The 22,599-nt window shown below is 41.2% G+C and overlaps 1 protein-coding gene across 4 annotated transcripts in view; it reads right to left on the minus strand.

Moving 5' to 3' along the window:
* Nucleotides 1-233: 233 nt before the first annotated feature.
* sntg1 (syntrophin, gamma 1) overlaps nucleotides 234-22,599 on the minus strand; it is a 69,461-nt gene continuing 47,095 nt past the window's right edge. For 2 of the 4 annotated variants that reach the window (XM_029725372.1, XM_029725371.1), the window contains 12 exons: nucleotides 22,514-22,555; nucleotides 22,094-22,196; nucleotides 21,683-21,765; nucleotides 20,542-20,672; nucleotides 19,976-20,105; nucleotides 16,750-16,788; nucleotides 14,397-14,513; nucleotides 6,391-6,462; nucleotides 4,428-4,580; nucleotides 3,593-3,685; nucleotides 2,496-2,606; nucleotides 234-2,108 (listed from right to left, as the gene is read on the minus strand). In XM_029725372.1, coding sequence (XP_029581232.1) covers nucleotides 1,923-2,108; nucleotides 2,496-2,606; nucleotides 3,593-3,685; nucleotides 4,428-4,580; nucleotides 6,391-6,462; nucleotides 14,397-14,513; nucleotides 16,750-16,788; nucleotides 19,976-20,105; nucleotides 20,542-20,672; nucleotides 21,683-21,765; nucleotides 22,094-22,196; nucleotides 22,514-22,555 — 1,260 coding nt within the window. In that variant the 3' untranslated portion in view covers nucleotides 234-1,922. The remainder of the gene's footprint in view (nucleotides 2,109-2,495; nucleotides 2,607-3,592; nucleotides 3,686-4,427; nucleotides 4,581-6,390; nucleotides 6,463-14,396; nucleotides 14,514-16,749; nucleotides 16,789-19,975; nucleotides 20,106-20,541; nucleotides 20,673-21,682; nucleotides 21,766-22,093; nucleotides 22,197-22,513; nucleotides 22,556-22,599) is intronic. The other 2 variants (XM_029725375.1, XM_029725374.1) reach the window with 2 other exon arrangements.

Consider the following 22,599-nt stretch of genomic DNA (forward strand, 5'->3'; position numbering starts at 1 on the left):
TTGAGACATCTGTGGCATTGTGTTGTGTGACAAAACAGCACATTTTAGAGTGGCCTTTTATTGTCCCCAGCACAAGGTGAAAGTGTGTAATGTTCATACTGTTTAATAAGCTTCTTGATATGACACACCTGTCAGGTGGATGGATTATCTTGTCAAAGGAGAAATGTTCACTAACAGGGATGTAAACAAATGTGTGCAAAAAAATTGAAAGAAATACGCTTTTTGCGCATATGGAACATGTCTGGGATCTTTTATTTTAGCTCATGAAACATGTTACCAACACAACATGTTCAGTATATTATAGAAAATATATATTCAAAATTCACCATGGGTCATCATTGAACTTGGTAAAGAGAGCATAAGGGTATCAACTATTTAGTCTCTGTTGAAGACATCAAATTAATAAATGTCTTAATCCTATCAAGTAATCCTCAAGTAATATTATACATATTCCTTATTTTCCTTTTATTCATTTGGATGTCAACCTTTATTTACATCTTAAAGATAAAGAAAAATAACATTACAGAAAGGGTTTATTCCGTTTTTGCAGGTTGTATTTAGAGCGATATCTTCCAGTGAGGAGAGGTAAAGACATTTTCACACAAGCACATGTTCTGAATCTGGCTGACTGGGTTGGCTGTAGCTAGCACTTAGTCTGAATCCTTCTCAATGATTCAATTGACTTAATGATTGTGAATCCGCCCTTAAAACGAGTCCTGACCAGGTTGGGTGTGTGAGAGATTACTCTTCGCTGAATGTCTTGATTAAAAAAACACCTCTCGACTGCCCCTCTTCCTGACAGATTCATCATAGCAGCACTCATCCCTGTCCTCTCCTCCACATCAATAAAAAAAAGCTGTGCTTACATCCAAAACCTGAGCCATTTCTTCTCTGCAACTATCCATTCATTTGTTCTGTTGAAAGGAAATTGTATATAATTTGACATGATGTGATTTATATTTATACCATATCGGAACTACCTCAGGGGCAACAAAAATAATCTATATGACAAGAACACAGAATTAAAAGGTGCCATAGGGTTGATTAGTGTATATATGTGTGTATAATCCATAATCCACACACATTTCACCGTTTATTTGTTGAATTAAAGGATATTTTCAGATAAATCAAATAATATAGATTGGAGAAAACTAAGTGCTTTCAACTTCATTATACAACCGCACAAGAAAAAAATACTAAGCTATGTAACACTGCAGTTCACATTCCCATCTATTCAATATTCATGAATCTAATAATTATTCATGATTATTAGGAAATCAATCAGTTTAATTGATGAAAAAAATGACTAACATTTCTGTATGGCTAATTAACACTTCCAGTGATAAATGTTGGCAATATTAACTTAGTGACCATCCTTAAAATTGCTATAATCATCAGAATTCAAATTGTCTTGAAATCTTTTGTCAGGAAGAAGATAGCAATTTGTTCATAGTCCTCAGTGTATGTACCTGTTCCACTTGAACCTTCAAGAAAATGATATTGTAGAAAACAGTTTGTCTCAATTTTCACCATGGATATACGATTGTGTTATGTTTATCAGCAGTGTGAACAACACGTGAATCATGTCTGAGGACCTACCCAAAGAAAAAAAATAATAATCTGAATTGTTTTGTCATCCATTCATTGGTTCTGCGTTCACTCCTCCATATTAGAAAGTTGTTTGAAGTACAGTGCAATGTACAGGTCCAAAAGTTCACTCAGTTATCATCCCTTTCTCTGATAAAATATAAAAATGTGTCTTTCTGGAAGAAAAAAAAAGAGGTGTCAATAATAGTACCAGTTACATGTTGGATTCACATGTCATACTCGTTTGTTTTGTCTCCTCTCTGGTCCATGATGTAGTGAAAGTGCAGTGTGGAGAGGGAGTACCCAGGGGAAGGAGAGGGGGTGAACAGGCTCTGTCAGGTAGAGTATTTGATTTTGGATGTCTGTGTATTACAGGAGACACTGGTGCGAGTGGGAGCCCCCCCAGTGGTAGTCGCAGCACCTTGGCTCTCCAGAAACACTGGATCCAGACAAGCAACTTTGGCAGCGAAGAACGCATGGATACAGTGAAGCACGGCAAAGAGGTTTGAAAATTCCAGCTCCTGGGAAACAAAAGATAGACAGTAAGTATTTCATGTTTTGTTGGTAGAGCATGGTGTTTGCAACGCCAGCATGGTGTGTGCAACGCCAGGGTTGTGGGTTCAATTCCCACGGGGGGCCAGTACAAAAAAAATAAAAAAAAATAAAATAAAATGCATGAAATGAAATGTATGAACTGTATTCACTACTATAAGTCGCTCTGGATAAGAGCGTCTGCTAAATGACTAAAATGTAAAAATGTAAATGTTTTGGTATAATAATAAATGTATGAATGCACAATACAGTATATCGTTGTTCACATTGGTATCAGATGATAGTGGCTAAGAAAACATGATACAAATATGGTATCTGTAATGGCTGATTTCACTTGAGTCAGAGAGGTTTGTTACCTTGGCTTCAATAGCTTTATTGTCCTGGTTTTGGAACAGAAATTTGATCTTGCTCTTCCCATCATCAGAGGATCCTTTCAGTTGGGAAAACTTGTATCTCCATAGCACTGCCTATATAGGGGAAGGAAGTAAATGTGGATGGAGATGGTTTATAAAGAAGCTTATCTTCTCTAAGATGGAGTCAAGCGTTACGGTAAACTAGCTGTGATCTATCTATTTGATCCTGATTATTCCTCTTAAATGATCTACCTATAATTCCCATATAACTGAATTGCAGAGCTAAATGATTCCCATCCTGTTTTTCCACCTAATATTTGAAGATGTACCAGACAGTGCACTTATAATAAGTCATAACCTCAGCAGGAAACCCAGTGTGGATTGTAGAGTCACCTGGAAGATGACATCCTGTTGTGAATGACGATTGGAATCTACTACAGAGTGATGATTAACTTCCTCCTAATAGTCAATCATTTTGTTTGGGCTGTCTAGAGAATGTGAAAGCATCCACGTCACCTTGTTCTAAACCAGTAGCCTGAGTTTTCAACATTGGGTAGGTCGGTTTTAATTTGTGTCAATAGAGATTGAGCGCTCCCTCTGTTTCACTGTCTGTCTTTTGAATAGAATGTACATTTATTTGCCCAAGTAGAATATGCTAATTAATTTATTCACATTCCATGCAAAACAAGATATACGTGTACAAAACACAATAGGAAGCAACACTTTTCGCCCTAGGGGCTCCACACAGATCTGAATCCTGTGAGTGCAGCACAAGGCCGGTCTCCTATCTGATTAAATTATTAAACATTCCCCACCATGTGTATAGTTTTACAATTGCCGTTTAAATATGAATTGTAATTTCATGCTTGTTTTGAATAAACAATACCCTGCCTATCAGCAGTAGGCTTGGCTACTGCAAGACTCTCTGGGGAGAGAAAAATAATATGCCTCGCTGTGTAGGAATTAGGCCAAGAAACACAGAGAACAATATAGCTGTCGATGTGTCCTGTTTGTCCACATTATGCATTCTAGTGGAGTAGTTCTGGTGGCTCTCAGACTTGGTATATGTCCAAAGTTGATGCACCAGTAATGTAACTTACCTTTGAAGCAGCATCGAAACAAACAAAGCCCATACTGAAGTCTACGGTCAGTCCCATCAGGTGGCTCTCCATGATGCAAGCGTATGTTTTACACTGTGGAGGGGAAACAGTGCATGACGCTAGTCACTAGAGGTATATATATATATATATGTCACGTTCGGTGTATAGACGGACCAAGGCGCAGCGTGAGTAGCGTGCCACATAATTTATTCGAAAGTGAAACTTAGGAAAAAAAATACAAAACAATAAAGAATAAACGAACCGTGACGACAATGCAACTACACATAAACAATATCCCATAACCCACAGGTGGAAAAAATGCTACTTAAGTATGATCCCCAATTAGAGACAATGATTACCAGCTGCCTCTAATTGGGAATCATACACAATCACCAACATAGAAAAACAAACCTAGAGCCCCACATAGAAATAATAAACTAGACTAACCCCCCAGTCACGCCCTGACCTACTCTACCATAGAAAATAAAAGCTTTCTATGGTCAGGACGTGACAATATAATAGACAGCATAATCTTCCACAGCTAAACGCACATAAATCAGTTGTTGTGAGAGGATGAGCAAGCTTGGCCTGTATAGTAGAGTATGCCATTGCTTCTCTTTATCACTTATACGTTTATCTCCTACCATTGTTTAAGCAGGATGAGCCCTCCCACATAGCTCTGCCTCACTCCCCACCCCTACCTAAAAGAGTTTGGTTTTGATTGGTTTCAAGTGACAATTTTGATGACAGAGAGCTTGGATGTTGCTTTGGGGGGCGTTGTAACCTGCCTGGAAATTGATTTATGAAAAAGTTCTTCCTCTCATCTATTGTGTACCTGTATTCTCTCCACCTCCAGGAAGGTAGCCATCTGAAAGGCCTTCTCCCAGATGAGCAGCTCACACTCCAGCTCTACGCTGTAGAACATGTCCTCCCCACACTCCGTTTGGACACTGAAGCAGTGCTTCCGCTTGTCCAAGAGGTCACTGTCCTGAGAGAACCACGTTAGTCATGCCTGCCATCACACCTGGGTTCAATTGGTATTTGTTTTCTTTTAAATGCTTTGAGTGGTTTCATTGAGCCTGCCTGGAATGCCAGATGGGCGGGGTACATTTGGGACAATTCTATTGGTTCCATTGCCCCTGACAAGCTCAATCATAATCAAGTACAGTATTTTAAATGTTTCAAATATTATTTGAACCCATGTCTTGCTATCATGCTGATAATGTGCACAAGGGACAGTGAGTGACTCATACAGTGGCTTGCGAAAGTATTCACCCCCCTTGGCATTTTTCCTATTTTGTTGCCTTACAACCTGGAATTAAAATATATTTTTTTGTAGGGGGGGGGGGTTGTATCATTTGATTTACACATCATGCAAAAAAACAGAAAACTTGAGCGTGCATAACCAATCTTTAAGTCATACCACAGATTCTCAATTGGATTGAGGTCTGGGCTTTGACTAGGCCATTTAAATGGACATTTAAATGTTTCTCCTTAAACCACTCAAGTGTTGCTTTAGCAGTATGCTTAGGGTCATTGTCCTGTAGGAAGGTGAACTTCCGTCCCAGTCTCAAATCTCTGGAAGACTGAAACAGGTTTCCCTCAAGAATTTCCCTGTATTTAGCACCATCCATCATTCCTTCAATTCTGACCAGTTTCCCAGTCCCTGCCGATGTAAAACATCCCCACAGCATGATGCTGCCACCACAATGCTTCACTGGGGGGATGGTGTTCTCGGGGTGATGAGAGGTGTTGAGTTTGCGCAGGTGTATATATACTGAGATCATGTGACAGATTATGTGACACTTAGATTGCACACAGGTGGACTTTATTTAACTAATTATGTGACTTCTGAAGGTAATTGGTTGCACCAGATCTTATTTAGGGGCTTCATAGCAAAGGGGGTGAATACATACGCACCACTTTTCCGTTTTTAATTTTTTATAATATTTTAAACAAGTTATTTTTTTAATTTCACTTCACCAATTTGGACTATTTTGTGTATGTCCATTACATGCAATCCAAATAAAAAATTAATTTGCAACAAAATAGGAAAAACGCCAAGGGATATGAATACTTTTGAAAGGCACTGTATACTGTACTGTATGCAGATACTAAATTCAGTGATACACTAAGGGGATGTGACAGACATTGGCTGGAATTCAATCAACATGCATTTTAGTATTTCATAAAATCTGTTTCACATGTTGAGAAATGCTGTTTCACATGTGTAATTCAATGTGTTATGGGTGGAGGGACATAGTTGACAATACATATAGAAATAACCAGTTATGTGCATGGCGCGAATGACCAGCTCACTCAGTATGTGACAACGAACCTGGCTGAGTGAGAAATAAATAAGCGGAGCTGCTGTTGCTGCTGTGAGGATTTCAAAATCAAGTGTCAACTCCCTCGTCCCAGCAGAGACATGCTGCTGTGCATACCAAATGCACTCGTGAAAGAGCATTGCAGAAAAATTCAATAATACCAGCCAGAGTTTCAGAAAGTATAACTGCTTCCAATAGCAGCATTTTGAGTTTTACTGTTTTGCACTGTCATATGAAAGCGAAACCAGTGGTCAAGAAATTACTAAACCCTAGCCTTGCAAAGACGCAATGTGTGTAGAAATTGTGCAATATCCACACATTCTATGTCACAACTCTTCCCATTAAAATGACAAAGGACACATAGCACAGATCTCTTCTCTTTTTCATGTCATCTTTCAAACACAGACCCTGAGATTTGCTACTCAGCACTTTCTAAATACACTACCTCAGGCGTAAAAGTTGTTGACATACCTTTAAAACTTTACACATGATCTCGTACACAGTGTAGCTTTTCTCTGCCCTCGTCCAGTCCCATGTAGTCACCTGCAACATTACACATTAAATACCCTTTAGTCTTCTATTCAGATGGATCCCTTTGAAATCTTTTTGAAGTGTAATTACATTGGTCTGTTTCAGTTTCCTTCACTTTAATCTTTTATATCCTACTTGCACACACTGTGCTCACACTCGTTACGGGTTTGTTTTTTCTCTCCACTTCGATATTGGTTAGCATGTTAGCGCTATAGCTGAGGTGCACACTGATTGGAGTCACCTCGTTAGCCACCTGTGCTGGACCAGCTGGTTTTTAAGAGCTGCTGGCCCAGTGCATCGGGGGAAAGGAGATGTTGGGAGAGCTAAACCTCACGGCAGCTGAGGTAAGATTTCCAGCTCAACCACTTTAGTTAAGAAAGAAGCCTGAGTTTTGATGTTTCCCCTGTTTGTTTTGCTCTATATTCTCTTTACTCCCTATCCGAAGTTGGTGTGGGTTTTTCTTTCTGTGCTCCGGTGTGGTAACGAGGTCATCCATTTTACAAATGTTTTTCTCCATGGTGTAAGGGCCTGAAAAGTGAGCTTGCAACAGTGACCCATATTCTCCATATTCTCACTGGCAAACTCACAGGTGCAGTGTAGCTGCAATCTGTATTGAAAAGCGCTTACGTGCTCCAACAGATTTGTTTTCATGTTTGAGGTGTTGTCCTCCAACAACCTCTCTCTCAGCAAGCTCAATGGACCAGTGGCGGTCAGTGCCGTTTAAGATGAGGGAGGACGATTATTATTTATTTTTTCATGAGCTTGGCCTTATTTCTACTACAACATATTGGATGACTGTCATTCATATTCCATTCACCCAGTTAAATGTAACAGCGATAGGTTAAGGCTACTACATGATACTCAAATTTTCCCTATACCCATCATGTGGTTGCTACAACCTAGCCCCATACTCATCTGGTGGACCGCAGACTAGATCCAGACGCAGAACGGGGTCAATACGGACCGCGGGTCCCCCCCAAAAAACTAGTTTGGGCTTCAACCCCTGGAATCATATAAACACAAATAAGAAGAATGCATAGAATTGCAGGAAATAACTTTTAATAAAACAACAACAAAATCTCAACTACTCACTATATTTTATGCACCGCAGTGCTAACTAGCTGTAGCTTATGCTTTCAGTCCTAGATTGATTATCTGATCCTTTGATTGGGTGGACAACATGCCAGTTCATGCTGAAACAGCTCTGATAGGTTGGAGGACGTCCTCCGGAAGTCGTCATAATTACTGTGTAAGTCTGTGGAAGGGGGTGAGAACCTAGGATGCTCATGCTTTTGTATTGAAGTCGATGTACACGGAGGAGGAAGGAAGCTAGCTGTCCTCCGGCTACACCATGGTACTACCTACAAAGTACTGTTGAGGCTACTGTAGACCATTGCAAAATACTGTGTTTTCATCAATTATTTTATTTATATTAAGTATAGTTTTATCTAAAAAGATAACTTTTAAAATGTTTGCATTTTTATTTTTATGAAATTTAGTGAGGAGGATGGTCCTACCCTTCCCACTCTGAGGAGCCTCACTGCCTCTCACATAATGTCCAAACACTAGCTTGTTCGGACTGAAACCGAGAGACTCCTGAACAACCTCCTGTGCTGCAAATAGCACTAGAGGCATCCCTTCATCCCAGTCTTTCTCGAACTCAAAGTAGTAAGCTCTCAACATAGACTGCAAAGTCTGATGAAATCTCTCAAGAGCGCCTTGTGACTCTGGGTGATATGCACTAGAGGGGCAATGGGTAACACCCAACTTCTGTAGCACTTGCTGGAAGATCTTTGACATTACATTTTAACCTTAGTCAGACTACACTATCTGTGGATTTAAAAGTTGAAAAGGATTTCACAAGGGCCTTAACAATACTGGGAGCCATGGTGTTTCTCAGTGGAATGGCCTTGGGGAAACGAGGGGCAGCACACATGACGGTTAAGAGAAAATGGTTACTACTCTTTGCTTTGGGCAAAGGACCAACACAGTCCACCAGAACCCTGCTAAAAGGTGTGTCAAAAGCAGGTATAGGCTACAAAGGTGCCACCGGCACAGTTTTGTTCGGTTTACCAGTCAGCTGGCAAATGCGACAGGATTTACAGTAAACCACAACCTCATGTTTCAGACCAGGCCAGAAGAAGTTACGCAGGATACAATCACACATCGTGTTCACCCCAAGATGGTCTACCATACTTCCATCGTGAGCCAACCTCTGTATCTCTTGTCAGAGTGTAACTGGAACGCCAATTTGAGATACACTGGGCCTATCGTTTGGACCAGAAGTGGCTTGAGAAAGCCATTTCCTCATCACAACACCATCTCTGTCAAAGTGACCCATGAGAACTTCATCAAACTCCTCCTCTGGACGCATCTCAACAAAAAGAGGGGAGAGGGAAGCATATTTTCTCTGTTCAGCAATTAGCTGCTTCCTAATTCAACTGTAGGGAACCTCTTCTTTCAGCGGTCCTACCAACTCGCTCACCTTTGGGGTTTTCAAAGGAGGTCAACTCAGGTTTCCTGAAATCAGGAACACACAAAGGTCTCAGACAGATTAAACATGGTGGGATCGCTGACATTCTCCTCAACACTAGACTTGCTCTATGCAATCAGTCTTAAACATAGCACGTGTAACAGCTAAAACTGGGAACAATCTAGAGTATTTGTCTGATAAACCCATCACGTTCCTCTACTCTGCCCACAAAAACCAGGATTTGGCACAACCTTCCCTCAAATCAGATTGCTGCCCAAAATGAATGAGACCCCTTTCACAGGTAGGTTAGGCCTCACTCCAATGACCACAGGATTAGAAACAAGGTCAGACTTGAGTTCCACAATAAAGAAAGAAACTTTGATGCAGCCCAGCTCCACGCCTTGAACTAACACACTGTCACGAGTTGCTGAAGTATCAGATAAAGGCAGAACACCCTCCAAACTGAAGGATTGGGCTGCCACAGTGTCTCGCAGTATTTTAACCGGCTACTTAACATCATCACCACTCTGAAGAGACACAAACCCATCAGAAACAAAAGGTTCATACACAACTGATAAAAAAGTCTGGCTGTACGCTCATCTTGTTCTTTTCTGTATTCTAACTCAAGTTCCTTTTTCTTGTACTCAAACTTACATTTCTGTTGCTCTAATTTTGCCTTTAGTTCTAACTCCCACAGTTGCACGTCTTCAGGGTTTATTCTACCACCCGTATCACCCTTTCATCAGCCTCTCTCTGAGAGTATTTCCTTCAGCACCAAAGCAGCATTGAGTAAATTTTCGACCACTACTTTTGGATGGACAGATAACACACTGATGTCATAATGCTTTGCAATGATGATCAGATTCGCCTTTGTACAGTTATATTGTAATTCCCAAGTTGGGTCTTTTCATAATGCTTCCAAATCAAAGTCACTGGTTTTCGTTTTTTCATGTGCGTTTATGCAACTTTCACACCGATTTCACCAATCTTATAACACCTATGTTAGTTGTCAGTGACAGAAAGTCTACAACAAAAGTTATATTCTATTGGGCTGTTGGCGGTAGGTGCGCCCGATTCAGCTGCCCTGCGCACCAGGTAGGCAGCTTTTGCCATTTTTAACAATTTCATGTGTCTGAAGGTACAAACTCTGCCTTCCCGGTGTGCCCGGAGAGCAAATCAAGTGCACTATAGGCTTACTGCTGGACAATCGGATGTCTCCGATTACCGTGTCTGTAGTAACGTAGCAGGCATTAAAGAAAGCTACAGCAAAGTTCACACTGAGTTTTAAAACTAGGACTAGAGAGAGACTGTCAACGAATACAGCAAAGGGCTGCTGTTTTTATGAGTGAGTTCATGCTTAAGTTCTCACTCAGCACTGTCAATACTCTCGATTCAACACTTTTATAAACCACAAATCTGAGCGTTCTTCCTATTTCCACTCAGCGCTACAACAAGCACTGCAGCGGTAATGAATGAGTAGGAAAGTGTATCTATAGGATTGCGCTTTTTTAATATCGAGGAATATTTCTCTTTCTCTGTTCATGGGAGTAACAACATGAATTTGTGCATGAGGCAGAAATAATGGGGTGCGCCTGGAGTTTCACCATTAGCTGAAAGACGATGTCCCTTTTTGGTCAGTATCAGTGGAGGAAAGGGAGAGTGGAGGAATGTTGAGAGGTGCTCCCTCAGTCTGCTGCTCTCTCCCTCCACTGAAACTGACCATCAGATGAAGGCACCATCAGCCCTGTAAAATGTAATTAAAATAAAAATATTTAAATGCTCACTCAGCTGTGCCTCACAAGTAATACAACGATGGATCTATTACCAGTGCGATCATATTGTTTACCTCAAATGTTGAAATATAATTTTAAAAAATGGCCGAACAACAATGCATTGGCAGAAATATGCGGTGATAACAAGTACATATCCCAACCAGAAGCCATGGATTACAGGCAACATCCGCATCGAGCTAAAAGCTAGAGCTGCCGCTTTCAAAGAGCGGGAGACTAATCCTGACACATAAGAAATCCCACAATTCCCTCAGACGAACCATCAAACAAGCAAAGCGCTAATACAGAATTAAGATTGAATCCTACTACACCGGCTCTGACGCTCGTCGGATGTGGCAGGGCTTGAAAACTATTACGGACTACAAAGGGAAACCCAGACGGGAGCTGTCCAGTGACGCGAGCCTACCAGATGAGCTAAATGCCTTTTATGCTCACTTCGAGGCAAGCAACACTGAAGCATACATGAGAGCACCAGCTGTTCTGTACGACTGTGTGATAACGCTCCTTTAAACAGGTCAACATTCACAAAGCCGCTGGGCCAGACGGATTATAAGGACATGTACTCAAAGCACGCGTGGACCAACTGTCAAGTGTCTTCACTGACATTTTCACCTCTCTCTGACCGAGTCTGTAATACCTACATGTTTCAAGCAGACCACCATAGTCCCTGTGCCCAAGGAAGCGAAGGTAACCTGCTTAAATGATTACTGCCTCGTGGCACTCACGTCGGTCGCCATGAAGTGCTTTGAAAGGCTGGTCATGGCTCACATCAACAGCATCCTCCTGGACACCCTAGACCCACTCCAATTCGCATTCCGCCCCAACAGATCCACAGATGATGCAATCTCAATCGCACTCCACACCGCCCTTTCTCACCTGGACAATTGGAACACCTATGTGAGAATGCTGTTCATCAGCTACAGCTCAGCGTTCAACACCATAGTGCCCACAAAGCTCATCACTAAGCTAAGGACTCTGGGACTAAACACCTCCCTCTGCAATTGGATCCTGGACCTCCTGACGGGCCGCCCCCATGTGGTAAGAGTAGGCAACAACACGTCTGCCATGCTGATCCTTAACACTGGTGCCCCTCAGGGGTGTGTACTTAGTCCCCTCTTGTATTCCCTGTTCACCCATGACTGCGAGGCCAAACACGACTCCAATTATTCCAGTTATTCTTATTGTGTTACTTTTCAGTCCCGTCAAAAAACTGAAAAGATTTGGCATGGGCCCCCAGATCCTCAAAAGGTTCTACAGCTGCACCATCGAGAGCATCCTGACCAGTTGCATCACCGTCTGATATGTCAACTGGTCGGCATCTGACCGTAAGGTGCTACAGAGGGTAGTGCGAACGGCCCAGTACATCACTGGGGCCAAGCTTCCTGCTATCCAGGACCTATATAATAGGCGGTGTCAGAGGAAAGCCCATAAAATTGTCAGAGACTCCAGTCACCCAAGTTATAGACTGTTTTCTCTGCTACCGCACGGCAAGCCATACCAGAGCGCCAAGTCTAGGACCAAAAGGCTCCTCAACAGCTTCTACCCCCAAGCCATTAGACTGCTGAACAATTCATAAAAATTGCCACCAGACAATTTACATTGACCCCCTGTCCGCCCGGTCAAACTGAGCAATCGGGGGAGAAGGGCCTTGGTCAGGGAGGTGACCAATAACCCGATGTTCACTCTGACAGAGCTCCAGAGATCCTCTGTGGAGATGGGAGAACCTTCCAGAAGGACAACCATCTCTGCAGCACTCCACCAGTCAGGCCATTATGGTAGAGTAGCCAGACGGAAGCCACTCCTCAGTAAAAGGCACATGACAGCTCGCTTGGAGTTTGCCAAAAGGCACCTAAAGGACTCAGACCATGAGAAACAAGATTCTCTGGTCTGATGAAACCAAGATTGAACTCTTTGGCCTGAATTCCAAGCATCATATCTGGAGCTAAACTGGCACCATCCCTACGGTGAAGCATGGCTGTGGCAGCATCATGCTGTGGGGTTGTTTTTCAGCGGCAGGGACTGGGAGAATAGTCAGGATCGACGGAAAGATGAACGGCGCAAGTACAGATAGATCCTTGATGAAAACCTGAGCGCTCAGGACCTCAGACTGGGGTGAAGGTTCACCTTCCAACAGGACAATGACCCTAAGCACACAGCCAAGACAACATAGTAGTGGCTTCAGGACAAGTCTCTGAATCTCCTTGAGTGGTCCAACAAGAGCCTGGACTTGAACCCGATTGAACATCTCTGGAGAGACCTGAAAATTGCTGTGCAGCGACGCTCCTCATCCAACCTGACAGAGCTTGAGAGGATCTGCAGAGAAGAATGGGAGAAACTCCCCAAATACAGGTTTGCTAAGCTTGTACCGTCATACCCAAGAAGACTCAAGGCTGTAATCACTGCCAAAGGTGCTTCAACAAAGTACAGAGTAAAGTGTCTGAATACTTATGTAAATGTGATATTTCAGTTTTTTGCTTTGTCATTATGGGGTATTGTGTGTAGATTGATGAGGGGAAAAAATGATTTCATCCATTTTAGAATAAAGCTGTAATGTAACAAATTGTGGAAAAAGTCAAGGGGTCTGAATACTTTCCGAATGCACAGTACATTATGATCAAATTGCCACACTATCCACTGTCAAAACTGTAACTTGAAGCAGGTTGCACAGAATTTTCACAACTTTCAAGTTTGCACTCAGCCGACCTGAAATTCCCTCACTGCCCAAGAAAATGAGAAGGAACATTGCCCACTAGGTTTGCCTCCAAAAAGACAAACTAAAAGAAAAACCCACAGCAACTTATTATAGGGAGCACAAACAGAATATGGAACAAAACAAAATTAGGGAAAAACCTAAACTCACTAAAAATACCCAATTGTCCTACTTGAGTCAAAGTAAAGATACCTTAATAAAAAAAGACTCAAGTAAAAGAGAAAGTCACTGAATAAAAGACCACTTGAGTAAAGGTCTAAAAGTATTTCATTTTAAATATACTTAAGTATCAAAAGTGCGGCAGGTAGTCTAGTGGTTAGAGAGTTGGGCCAATAACCGAAAAGTTGCTAGATCGAATCCCCGAGCTGTCAAGGTAAAAATCTGTCGTTCTGCCCCCGAACAAGGCAGTTAACCCACTGTTCCTTGGCCATCATTATGAATAAGTATTTGTTCTTAACTGACTTGCCTAGTTAAATAAAGGTTAAATGTGAAAGTATAAATCATTTCAAATTTCTTATATTAGGCAAACCAGATGGCAAGATGTTCTTGTTTTTTAAATTTATGGATCGCCAGGATCACACTCCAACACTCAGACATCATTTACAAACAAAGCAATTGTGTTTAGTCAGTTCGCCAGATCAGAGGACGTAGGGATGAACAGGGATGTTCTCTTGATAAGTGCCTGAATGGGACTATTTTCTTGTCCAGCTAAGCATTCAAAATATAACTTTTGGTACTTTTGGGTATCACAGAAAATGTATGAAGTAACAAGTACATTATTTTCTTTTGGAATGTAGTGAAGTTGCCAAAAATATCAATAGTAAAGTACAGATACCTAAAAAAATGACTTAAGTAGTACTTTAAAGTACTTTTACTTAAGTACTTTACGCCACTGGTAAGTACCAGCTTAAAACAGACTGTAAAATAAAGTGTTACCATTGCTACTAAAGGGAATATAGGATATAAAACGTACAGGAGGTGCTGAGAACTTGAAGAGTGAGGAACCCCTCAAGGCAAGGAACTGTGATGAATACATTCGGTCCTGAACGGAGTCCTGCTCCTTCTCATCTACCCAGCCCATGTAGATAATCTATCAGAGAGAGGGGGGGATATGGAGGGAGAGAGAAAGGAAGAGGGAGAGAAGCAAAGAGAGAGGAGTGGAAGAAATGGAAATGGAGAGGGAGAGGGAGAAAAACACTTTAGAGAAAAGGGAAGGCAGGAGGCATCAAGTCTTTCTGCACTTATCTCAGTCAGGAGGATTGCAGCGAGCCACAGTGGAAATGTTTGCTTGCATTTCTCTCTCTCTCTATGGACATCTTAATGGATGAAAACACTGAGTGAAAGATTCAGGACCAGCATGAGCAGTCGGTCTCTTCTAATGTACTTAATTGCCATGACGATACGGGATGTCAAATGATTCCATGCTTTTGTCATTTGGAGGCTGGAGATGAATTAATTATAAAAACAGTTAATTCACTATCCATGTCTAGGCTGATGGAGGGATTGTTGCTGAAGTGAGGACCAAGGGAACTTGTGTTGTCCTCTCTTCCTGATGATTTCTATTTGCTTTGACTTTATGATGCAAACATTCTCCCTCCATCTGCAATAGTTGCCACTGGCACTGCCAGTCAACCATGGCCTTTCTGTGGACTATTAAACCTGGTTGGAATGAATGAATGAATGACATTTTATTTTCATGTCAAATCGCCAGTTGGCAACCGATACCTTACGGGATTAATTGACAAACATTTCTTTCACAGTGATAATTCTTCCAGTGTTCTGTGCATTCAGGTTGGATTGACATTCAGAGAGCGTTCTAGTACAGTAAACCATGTAGAGTGGAGACGAATTGGATGAAGCAACTTTTGGGCATAGTCTGTCATTTTTTAAACCTTAACTGTGCTTTAAAAGAATGCATTGAATAAAAGACCATGTCATGAAAATTTCATATCAATGGTGAGGATTATTTTGTAAGGTATAAATAGTAGTATTAGAAGCAGGGGTGAAAGTATATTTAATTTCTTACCGGTACGGAATACCCAAGTGTACCACAAAAATTACAGGGTAGCCTACTCTGCTGACACTGATCAATAAAAATGATGTTGTCTGATCCATATAATCGGCCTACGAAAAGGGGAGACATAAATACAATATGATTCCCATCTAACCTAGAGGAGGAAATTATTGTCCCAAAAAAACAAAAGTGGCTCTGACCCAATGATAAAGACATTGAATATGCATACACTGAGGATATGGGCGATGTTCTCCTCTGGTGCCAGTAAGATAGGCTACTGTTTGCTCAATTAAGTTCATTTTGATATCTAAAAGACAGATTGGATCTCTTTACAGCAATAGCCATTTGCTTTCCAAACAGTTGTTCCGCAATTGTATTTTAAAATATTGCAATGTTCCTGGCTGGGTCTCTCTGCTCTGCACACTGGCCAAATTGTGGGCCCTTCCAACTGTAGGCTATGCGATTTAAAACAATCAACAGCTCTTTCTTTTTTTTAAGCAAATGATTCTTTGTGGCAAAATCATGCTTTCTGGTATAGTTGCCCATTTTGAATAATGTGATATTAATTTCTGTATAGAAAGGAGTAAACTAATTAGGCTATACAATTTGGGCAATTTAATTTAAAGCTTAGCTTCCCCTTGCCTTATGGACACAACACCTACTGTATGCCTTTTTAACGTGGCTTAAGCATAGCCAGTCACTTAACAAAGGCACTCATGTAGGCTATCTGTGCACATTCGTTCACTCACAAAATAATTACAGCATCCAAAACCCAACAGTGCACTTTGCACTTGCAATTTGATGAATGGAAAGAGACATCTGTTACAAAACACCTACGTGTAGTGTAATTAAATTCTGCGATTGTCATTAGGCCTACACTTAGCCTAAATTGATGCATCATCCACTGTTGTCCACGTGCGCCTCGGTCTCGGCCACTTATCTCCGCCTTGTTGCAAGCATCTCAGCCACTCAAGATGTAAGTGTTCTCCTTAAACCACAATGCAATTTGGAGTGTGTACCACCCGGTTTCAATTCACAAATTGTTAGTGTGTCTGATATGCAGTAATGTTAACTAATAGGGTAATAACCTATAGTTTTTTGGGCATGTTGTATTAATTGTGATAGGCTCATGTTTTACTGGTAAGGTGTACCCCCACTATTTATTTTACTGGGACGATGTACTGCCTTAGTAGTAGTAGTAGTAGTAGTAGTAGTAGTAGTAGTAGTAGTAGTAGTAGTAGTAGTAGTAGTAGTAGTAGTAGTAGTAGTAGTAGTAGTAGTAGTAGTAGTAGTAGTAGTAGTAGTAGCTTACCTGTTGATTAACTGGGAAGTTTCTGTTTATCTTCTTCACCTGTAAAATCAAACATTAAACTCATTGCAACATAATACACAAAGATTACATTTGGTAGCGCTTGATTTTATAGTCCAGAGACTATTATTTATGTTGCGTATTTATTACTATGGAAATAATAACCTATTACTCACTGGTTTGTTTCACTGAAACACCATTTGTTGGCTGTATAACATTTCAGTAAGTATCATCATACCAGTATAATATGCTCCTCTTTGAGAAGCACACACACTCAGTCTAGCATGGGCCCACCAAAACTAACGGCTAACTCTCTATTTACAACATTCTTGTGTTATCCCCACAGACATAAAAGAACACTGTTGAAGTGAAACTACTTAATGTATTCAATGTATGTAAATTGCTAAATGGATTGAGTAATTTCAACAAGGACCTGAAGCTGTTCCAAAAAATTCTGTCTCTCTCTGTCTGTCTGTCTCTATCTGTCTGTGAGAAGTAAAAGCTAGGGAGCTACAGAGAGAGAAATAGACAGAGAGAAATTTAAACATTCTGTTAGGTAACGGGTATTAGCAGCTCTGACTGGGGTTCAAATACTATCTAAAATCTTTCCAATACTTTCAGTGTTTTCTCTAGCCTACCTAGAGTGCCCGTTTTGGGGCTATTCTATTGGTCCTTTAAACCAGGCAAGCTCAATCAAGCACAGAAGTATTTGCAATGATGTCAAATAGTATTTGAACCCAAGTATCTCCTAATTCACACCACGCTATCAATAGAACCCTCTCGCAGGAACAGAGAGCACCAAATTATACCTTGCCGGCCTCCCCACAAAGTCTTCCTATGGAGGAGGGTAGCTATAACATTTTCATTTTCACAACATCTCATTTCCAAAAGGGTAAATTTTTACAGTGATCCAGGAGAGGAGCAAATGTTTATTTTTTCAATGTTATGGAGGGATTTGCCTTTTATTCTGGGACGGAAAACCCTATGCAGTACTAGACCTGTCCAGTGTCTTAGAAAGACGTTGGAAGTCTGCCACAGATATGTCTACTAACTATTCTGTTAGTGTTGCACACAATGAGCAGATCAGCCACTGTAAATAATTCTTCATTTCTCACTTACCAACCAAGCTTCCTTTTTTAGAGAGACTGATATAATCATATCCAGGTGACAACCTCTTCCATGCTTCTTGGTACAGTAAGAAGTGGGTGGGGAGCAAATTGGTGGCAGCCAGAAAACCCTCTGTTCCACACTGTACAGTAGTGACAGTGACTCATCAGTATTATGCTCAGTGTGACCCCTCACTTAGTCCACTCCACATTATCCCATTCCCCATTAGCCCCCTAGAGGCTTTATTCTCCCTAACACTGCCCCTAGGCTACATTATAATTACATTTCTTAGAGGTTGCTAATACTATGCTAGGTGTTGAGATGCTCTTTACTACATTCCGAACCACACTCTCAGCAGTACTCCAACCACCCACCCAGGCCAGAATGAGGATTTTATCTGAGTGGGAGTTAGCATTAGCCAGTGTCATGACTGTCCACAAGAATCCAAATTGGTCAGATCAGGTTTGCAATGAATAACTTCATTCAGACCCCTTCTCACCCGCAGAGGGGCAAGGAAAGAACTAATGGTGATTGACAACTCATGCCTTGTTGTAAATCAAGGGGAGAAGATGCAGGTATCCCTCTCCAAATTCACCAAAAGAATGTGCTTTGTCTCAACAGACCTTTTTCCTGCTGAAACTCTAACACGTTCAAAAGCAACTACAGAAACAATATTTCTAACATGGAACGTGGGGAATGGTCAGAGGCGATCTATAGAAAACTAATGTCATTTTGTTTGTTATTTTGTGATGTCATTAAAAATGTTAAGGAAATACTGTAACTTAAAGTATATACACTACATGTTCGAAGTTTCCATACTATGCATTGTGCATGTAATATGAACAATTGTGAAAGTGTTTTTGTTAAGAAAGGGATGTGATTTGAGATGTTTTTTATAACTGTGCAGAGTAAGTAGTCCCTGCCCCTGAATGAGTTCAGAGAGCGTGTCAGCCTGATGGAACTGTCCATTTCGAACAAACTGTATAACATGACATACTAGACCAGAAAAGCGTCAAGCTGCAGCTGCACGTTGTAAGTGGTTTGAACAGTGAATCTCATTACGAGGTAGAGACGATAAACTCACCTCCAGGACAATCACTGGTACGGCTGATTAGCTGTCCCAAGTAAAGTATCTTCAAAAGCTAATTTAAGTGTGGCCATTCTACTACCCCATCATATTACACAACTCTCATCACACCACTTGGAACCATCGACACGGCTGGCTAACCTATCTTCAAAGAAGCATCTTCGAGAGCAAATGGAAAGAAAATAAACTCTGTAGTTTTGTACTTCTTTACCAGGTCCACTTACTCATTGAACACTAATGGACGACATGGTATTAATTTGGAAAAATCTACTTTGGTGCTCAGAGATAGCAACAATAAAAAACAAAACCTCTAATTTGCTTTCTGTCAGGAGGATACAAAGTGAGGACGGTCCAACCAGTAAGATACAGAGCTGACTGGTACACACACTTTCCTGACCCTGTTTGTTGAGCACTATCCATCTGGAAGTAAAACAAAGCACTAACTTGTTCCCCACACACCCAGCGAGAGAAAGCTTTTCCCAAGCTGTTCAAACAGAGAAATGGAGCATAGGACACAGTTGCTATCTCCGGAGTTCTTTTTAATTTGCTTGCCACCTCTCGGCATTATTATTATTGCATAATGCATCATTCTGAATTATAGATGATACAAATGGCTAGTTAGCTTGGGGTTATAAGTGTATGCCGTAGCTGTCTCCAAGAGCCAACTCTGATATTGTGACCTACGGCTCTAAAAAAATAAGTGCATGTTTCATGCCCCATAGCATGAAAAGACATTCATATATAGAGTATGTGACTTATATGATACATCTGACACATGTATTGATACAGTTAGCTGTTTTTCGCCAATTACAATCTTGTCTCATTGCTTCAACTCCCCAACAGGCTCGGGAGACGTGAAGGTCGAGTCATGCATCCTCTGAAACATGACCACTTTTAACAGCCACATGCAATCCATATTACTGTAGTAATACAGCGCTCTATTGTATTTTTCAAAGCCAAACCTGTGGATCTTGAAGGCTATGGAAAATCGACCTATCTTACTCATGTTTTTGCCTTCCGTTTGATTATACTCACATTGTGCTTGGTGAGAGCTGATATGTTAGTTGCGATTGCTTGGAGCCAATCTAGGCAGTCTTCAGCAGCGGGGCACGTGATAACCCCACTGCAAACCCCATCCACAGCTATGACTTGAAATGCATTTTTCCTATAGAAATCAGAATCAGACAAATATAGTATTTAGCACTGGTTGGCACAAGTTCAATGTGATATTGGCATCAATATGAGCGAGGTATATCCCAATATCGTTTTTTATCTGTCCGTATATTATGATGACCGATGAACTCGCAATTCTATTACTGTACATTCAAGAGAAATAAGTAACAGTCAAGCAAGCTTTGCAGCAAAACTGCCAGTGTCTGACTTCTTAATTTGAATAATCTCAAGTTATTTACAGGAAACAAGCCATTTTAACACAGTCACCAAAGTCCCTTACCAGGGGATCCCTCTCAAATAGCAGAGGCACCGGGGTCACTGAACCTTCAGTAGCAGTGACAGTGTGCCAGAAAATGGCCCATGACTGCATTTTGACAACAAGCAGTCTCCGGTCCCCCTGCTGCAGCACAGCACTCAGCTTACTGTACCTGCAGACGTCAGAGCCGGGGACGTGCTGTGACAGACGAGAGTGGAGGAGAGGAATAAGGCGCAGGTCCACCCATCTCTTCTCCCATCGGAGCCCAGGGGACGTGGGCCAAGATGAGCAGGACAGTGTGTCCTGCAGGAATTTATACACACAGAGAATGGAACACCTCATCGTTTGGCACTTCATATACCGTAAATTCCGCACTATAAACCGCAACTTTTTTCCCACGCTTTGAACCCCGCAGCTTAAACAATGATGCGGCTGATATATGGATTTTTCCCGCTTTCAATTTTTTTTTCTCCAAAAAAACATTCTGTGACGTGCTCAGTTTTTGGGCGGCATGAAGCTTTCATTAGACCAATGAAATTGCCTAACGGGTTAAGGTCAAACAACTTTTTTGTTTACTGTTTAGATTAAATCGAGCGCTCTCAAACTTCCCATCATTCTGATTACGGTAGTCATTTTGTCACCCTCATCATGGCAAAGACACGGAGAAATGCATATGATGCAGCTTTCAAATTGAAGGCGATTGATATGGCTGTTGGAAAAGGAAATAGAGCTGCTGCACGGGAGCTTGGTCTTAATGAGTCGATGATAAGACGTTGGAAACAGCAGCGTGAGGAATTGACTCAGTGCAAAAAGACAACTAAAACTTACTGCAATTTTTTTTTGTTACAAGCCGTGTTTCGTTAAAGCCTGTGTAAAGTTAATTTGTTTCAATGTACCGGTAGGCACCTGCGGCTTATAGACATGTGCGGCTTATTTATGTTCAAAATAATAAAAAAAAATTCATTCAGTGGGTGCGGCTTATATTCAGGTACGCTTAATAGTCCGGAAATTACGGTAGTATCTCCCATGGCTTACTAAGATGTAAACAGCCCAGGCCTGTTCATGATTCATACGGGTAGATGGAGATGCAGCAGAGGCTGTATAAGTACACGCCATTTCGGGAACTACTGAATAATATTTTTTTTTTCTCTGGCCCAGAGAAAGAGTGAGAAAGAGTTAGAGCACCCGGACTGTCACCATCTGCCTGTGAATGCCACTGTGGAATAACAACAGCCTACTGGCCATGTTTCAAGAGTTGCAGAGAGAAGAGATATGGCTGAAAGATATATAGAAATGATCATGTTGAACTGTACCGTGTTGTTAGGATGGTAGTTCAAGTGTAAGCCACTGTCGCATAGAGGGGAGGACGTTCCACTGCTCTGATCACTTGGAACACCTGGGAGAAGAATGACATTCAGAAGTTATAAAAAAAAAGTCATTATCGCTTCTTCAGCCTTGGTACAATATTCACTGGAACTTTTCTATCTAGCTCTATTTCAGGTAATAACAATATTCAAAACAACTTTTATTTCCAGCTCTATTTCAGTAATATACAGTACCAGAGACCAATAACAGTCAGACAATGCATGAATCAGCATAGAATCCATGTGTAGATGGAGAAGGTTCTTTCTCTAATCTTGTTCTTATTTCCTCTCATTTCCTTGGCGAAAATAACACAATTTCAGCTCTGATATTTCGTTTGGAGGTTTCTAAGATACGCGTACATGTGCAGTCTTCACAGAGGGGCAGTTTCAGAAAAGCTGGTGTCTTCTTCAAGAAAGAAACAGTCAAGGTGACATCCTCTCCGGCATTTCGCAAAACCTGCACCTGGAAAGGAAAATTAATAGAATTGTCAACACTGCCATTGGACTTCTAAGTCTTATACTCATTTCAACCACGTACTTGGATGATGGATGTACTGCAAATTCCCTTCTTAGAACAAGTAGATTAGATATTGGTTGAAAACCTGGGAGATTTATGCGGCCTCACGCATTTGGGAGGTTGGAACATACAAATTGGAAAAAGGTGTAAAACAGATCTTACGGGTCCCACAGATAAGGTCGAAAAAGTGAAACAAGATAAGGTGGCGTTGCAAGTGTTGCAGCTTCAGTGAAATATGAGATATTAAGTTGTCGGCTTCTTACCACTTCCTCGTGGCGATAGCTTCGAACATTTATTCCATTTATCTAAAAACAAACAGTCTTATGGTTAGTAACAATAATATCAGATC

Source organism: Salmo trutta, chromosome 31 (assembly GCF_901001165.1).
Source record: "Salmo trutta chromosome 31, fSalTru1.1, whole genome shotgun sequence".
Taxonomy (NCBI): domain Eukaryota; kingdom Metazoa; phylum Chordata; class Actinopteri; order Salmoniformes; family Salmonidae; genus Salmo; species Salmo trutta.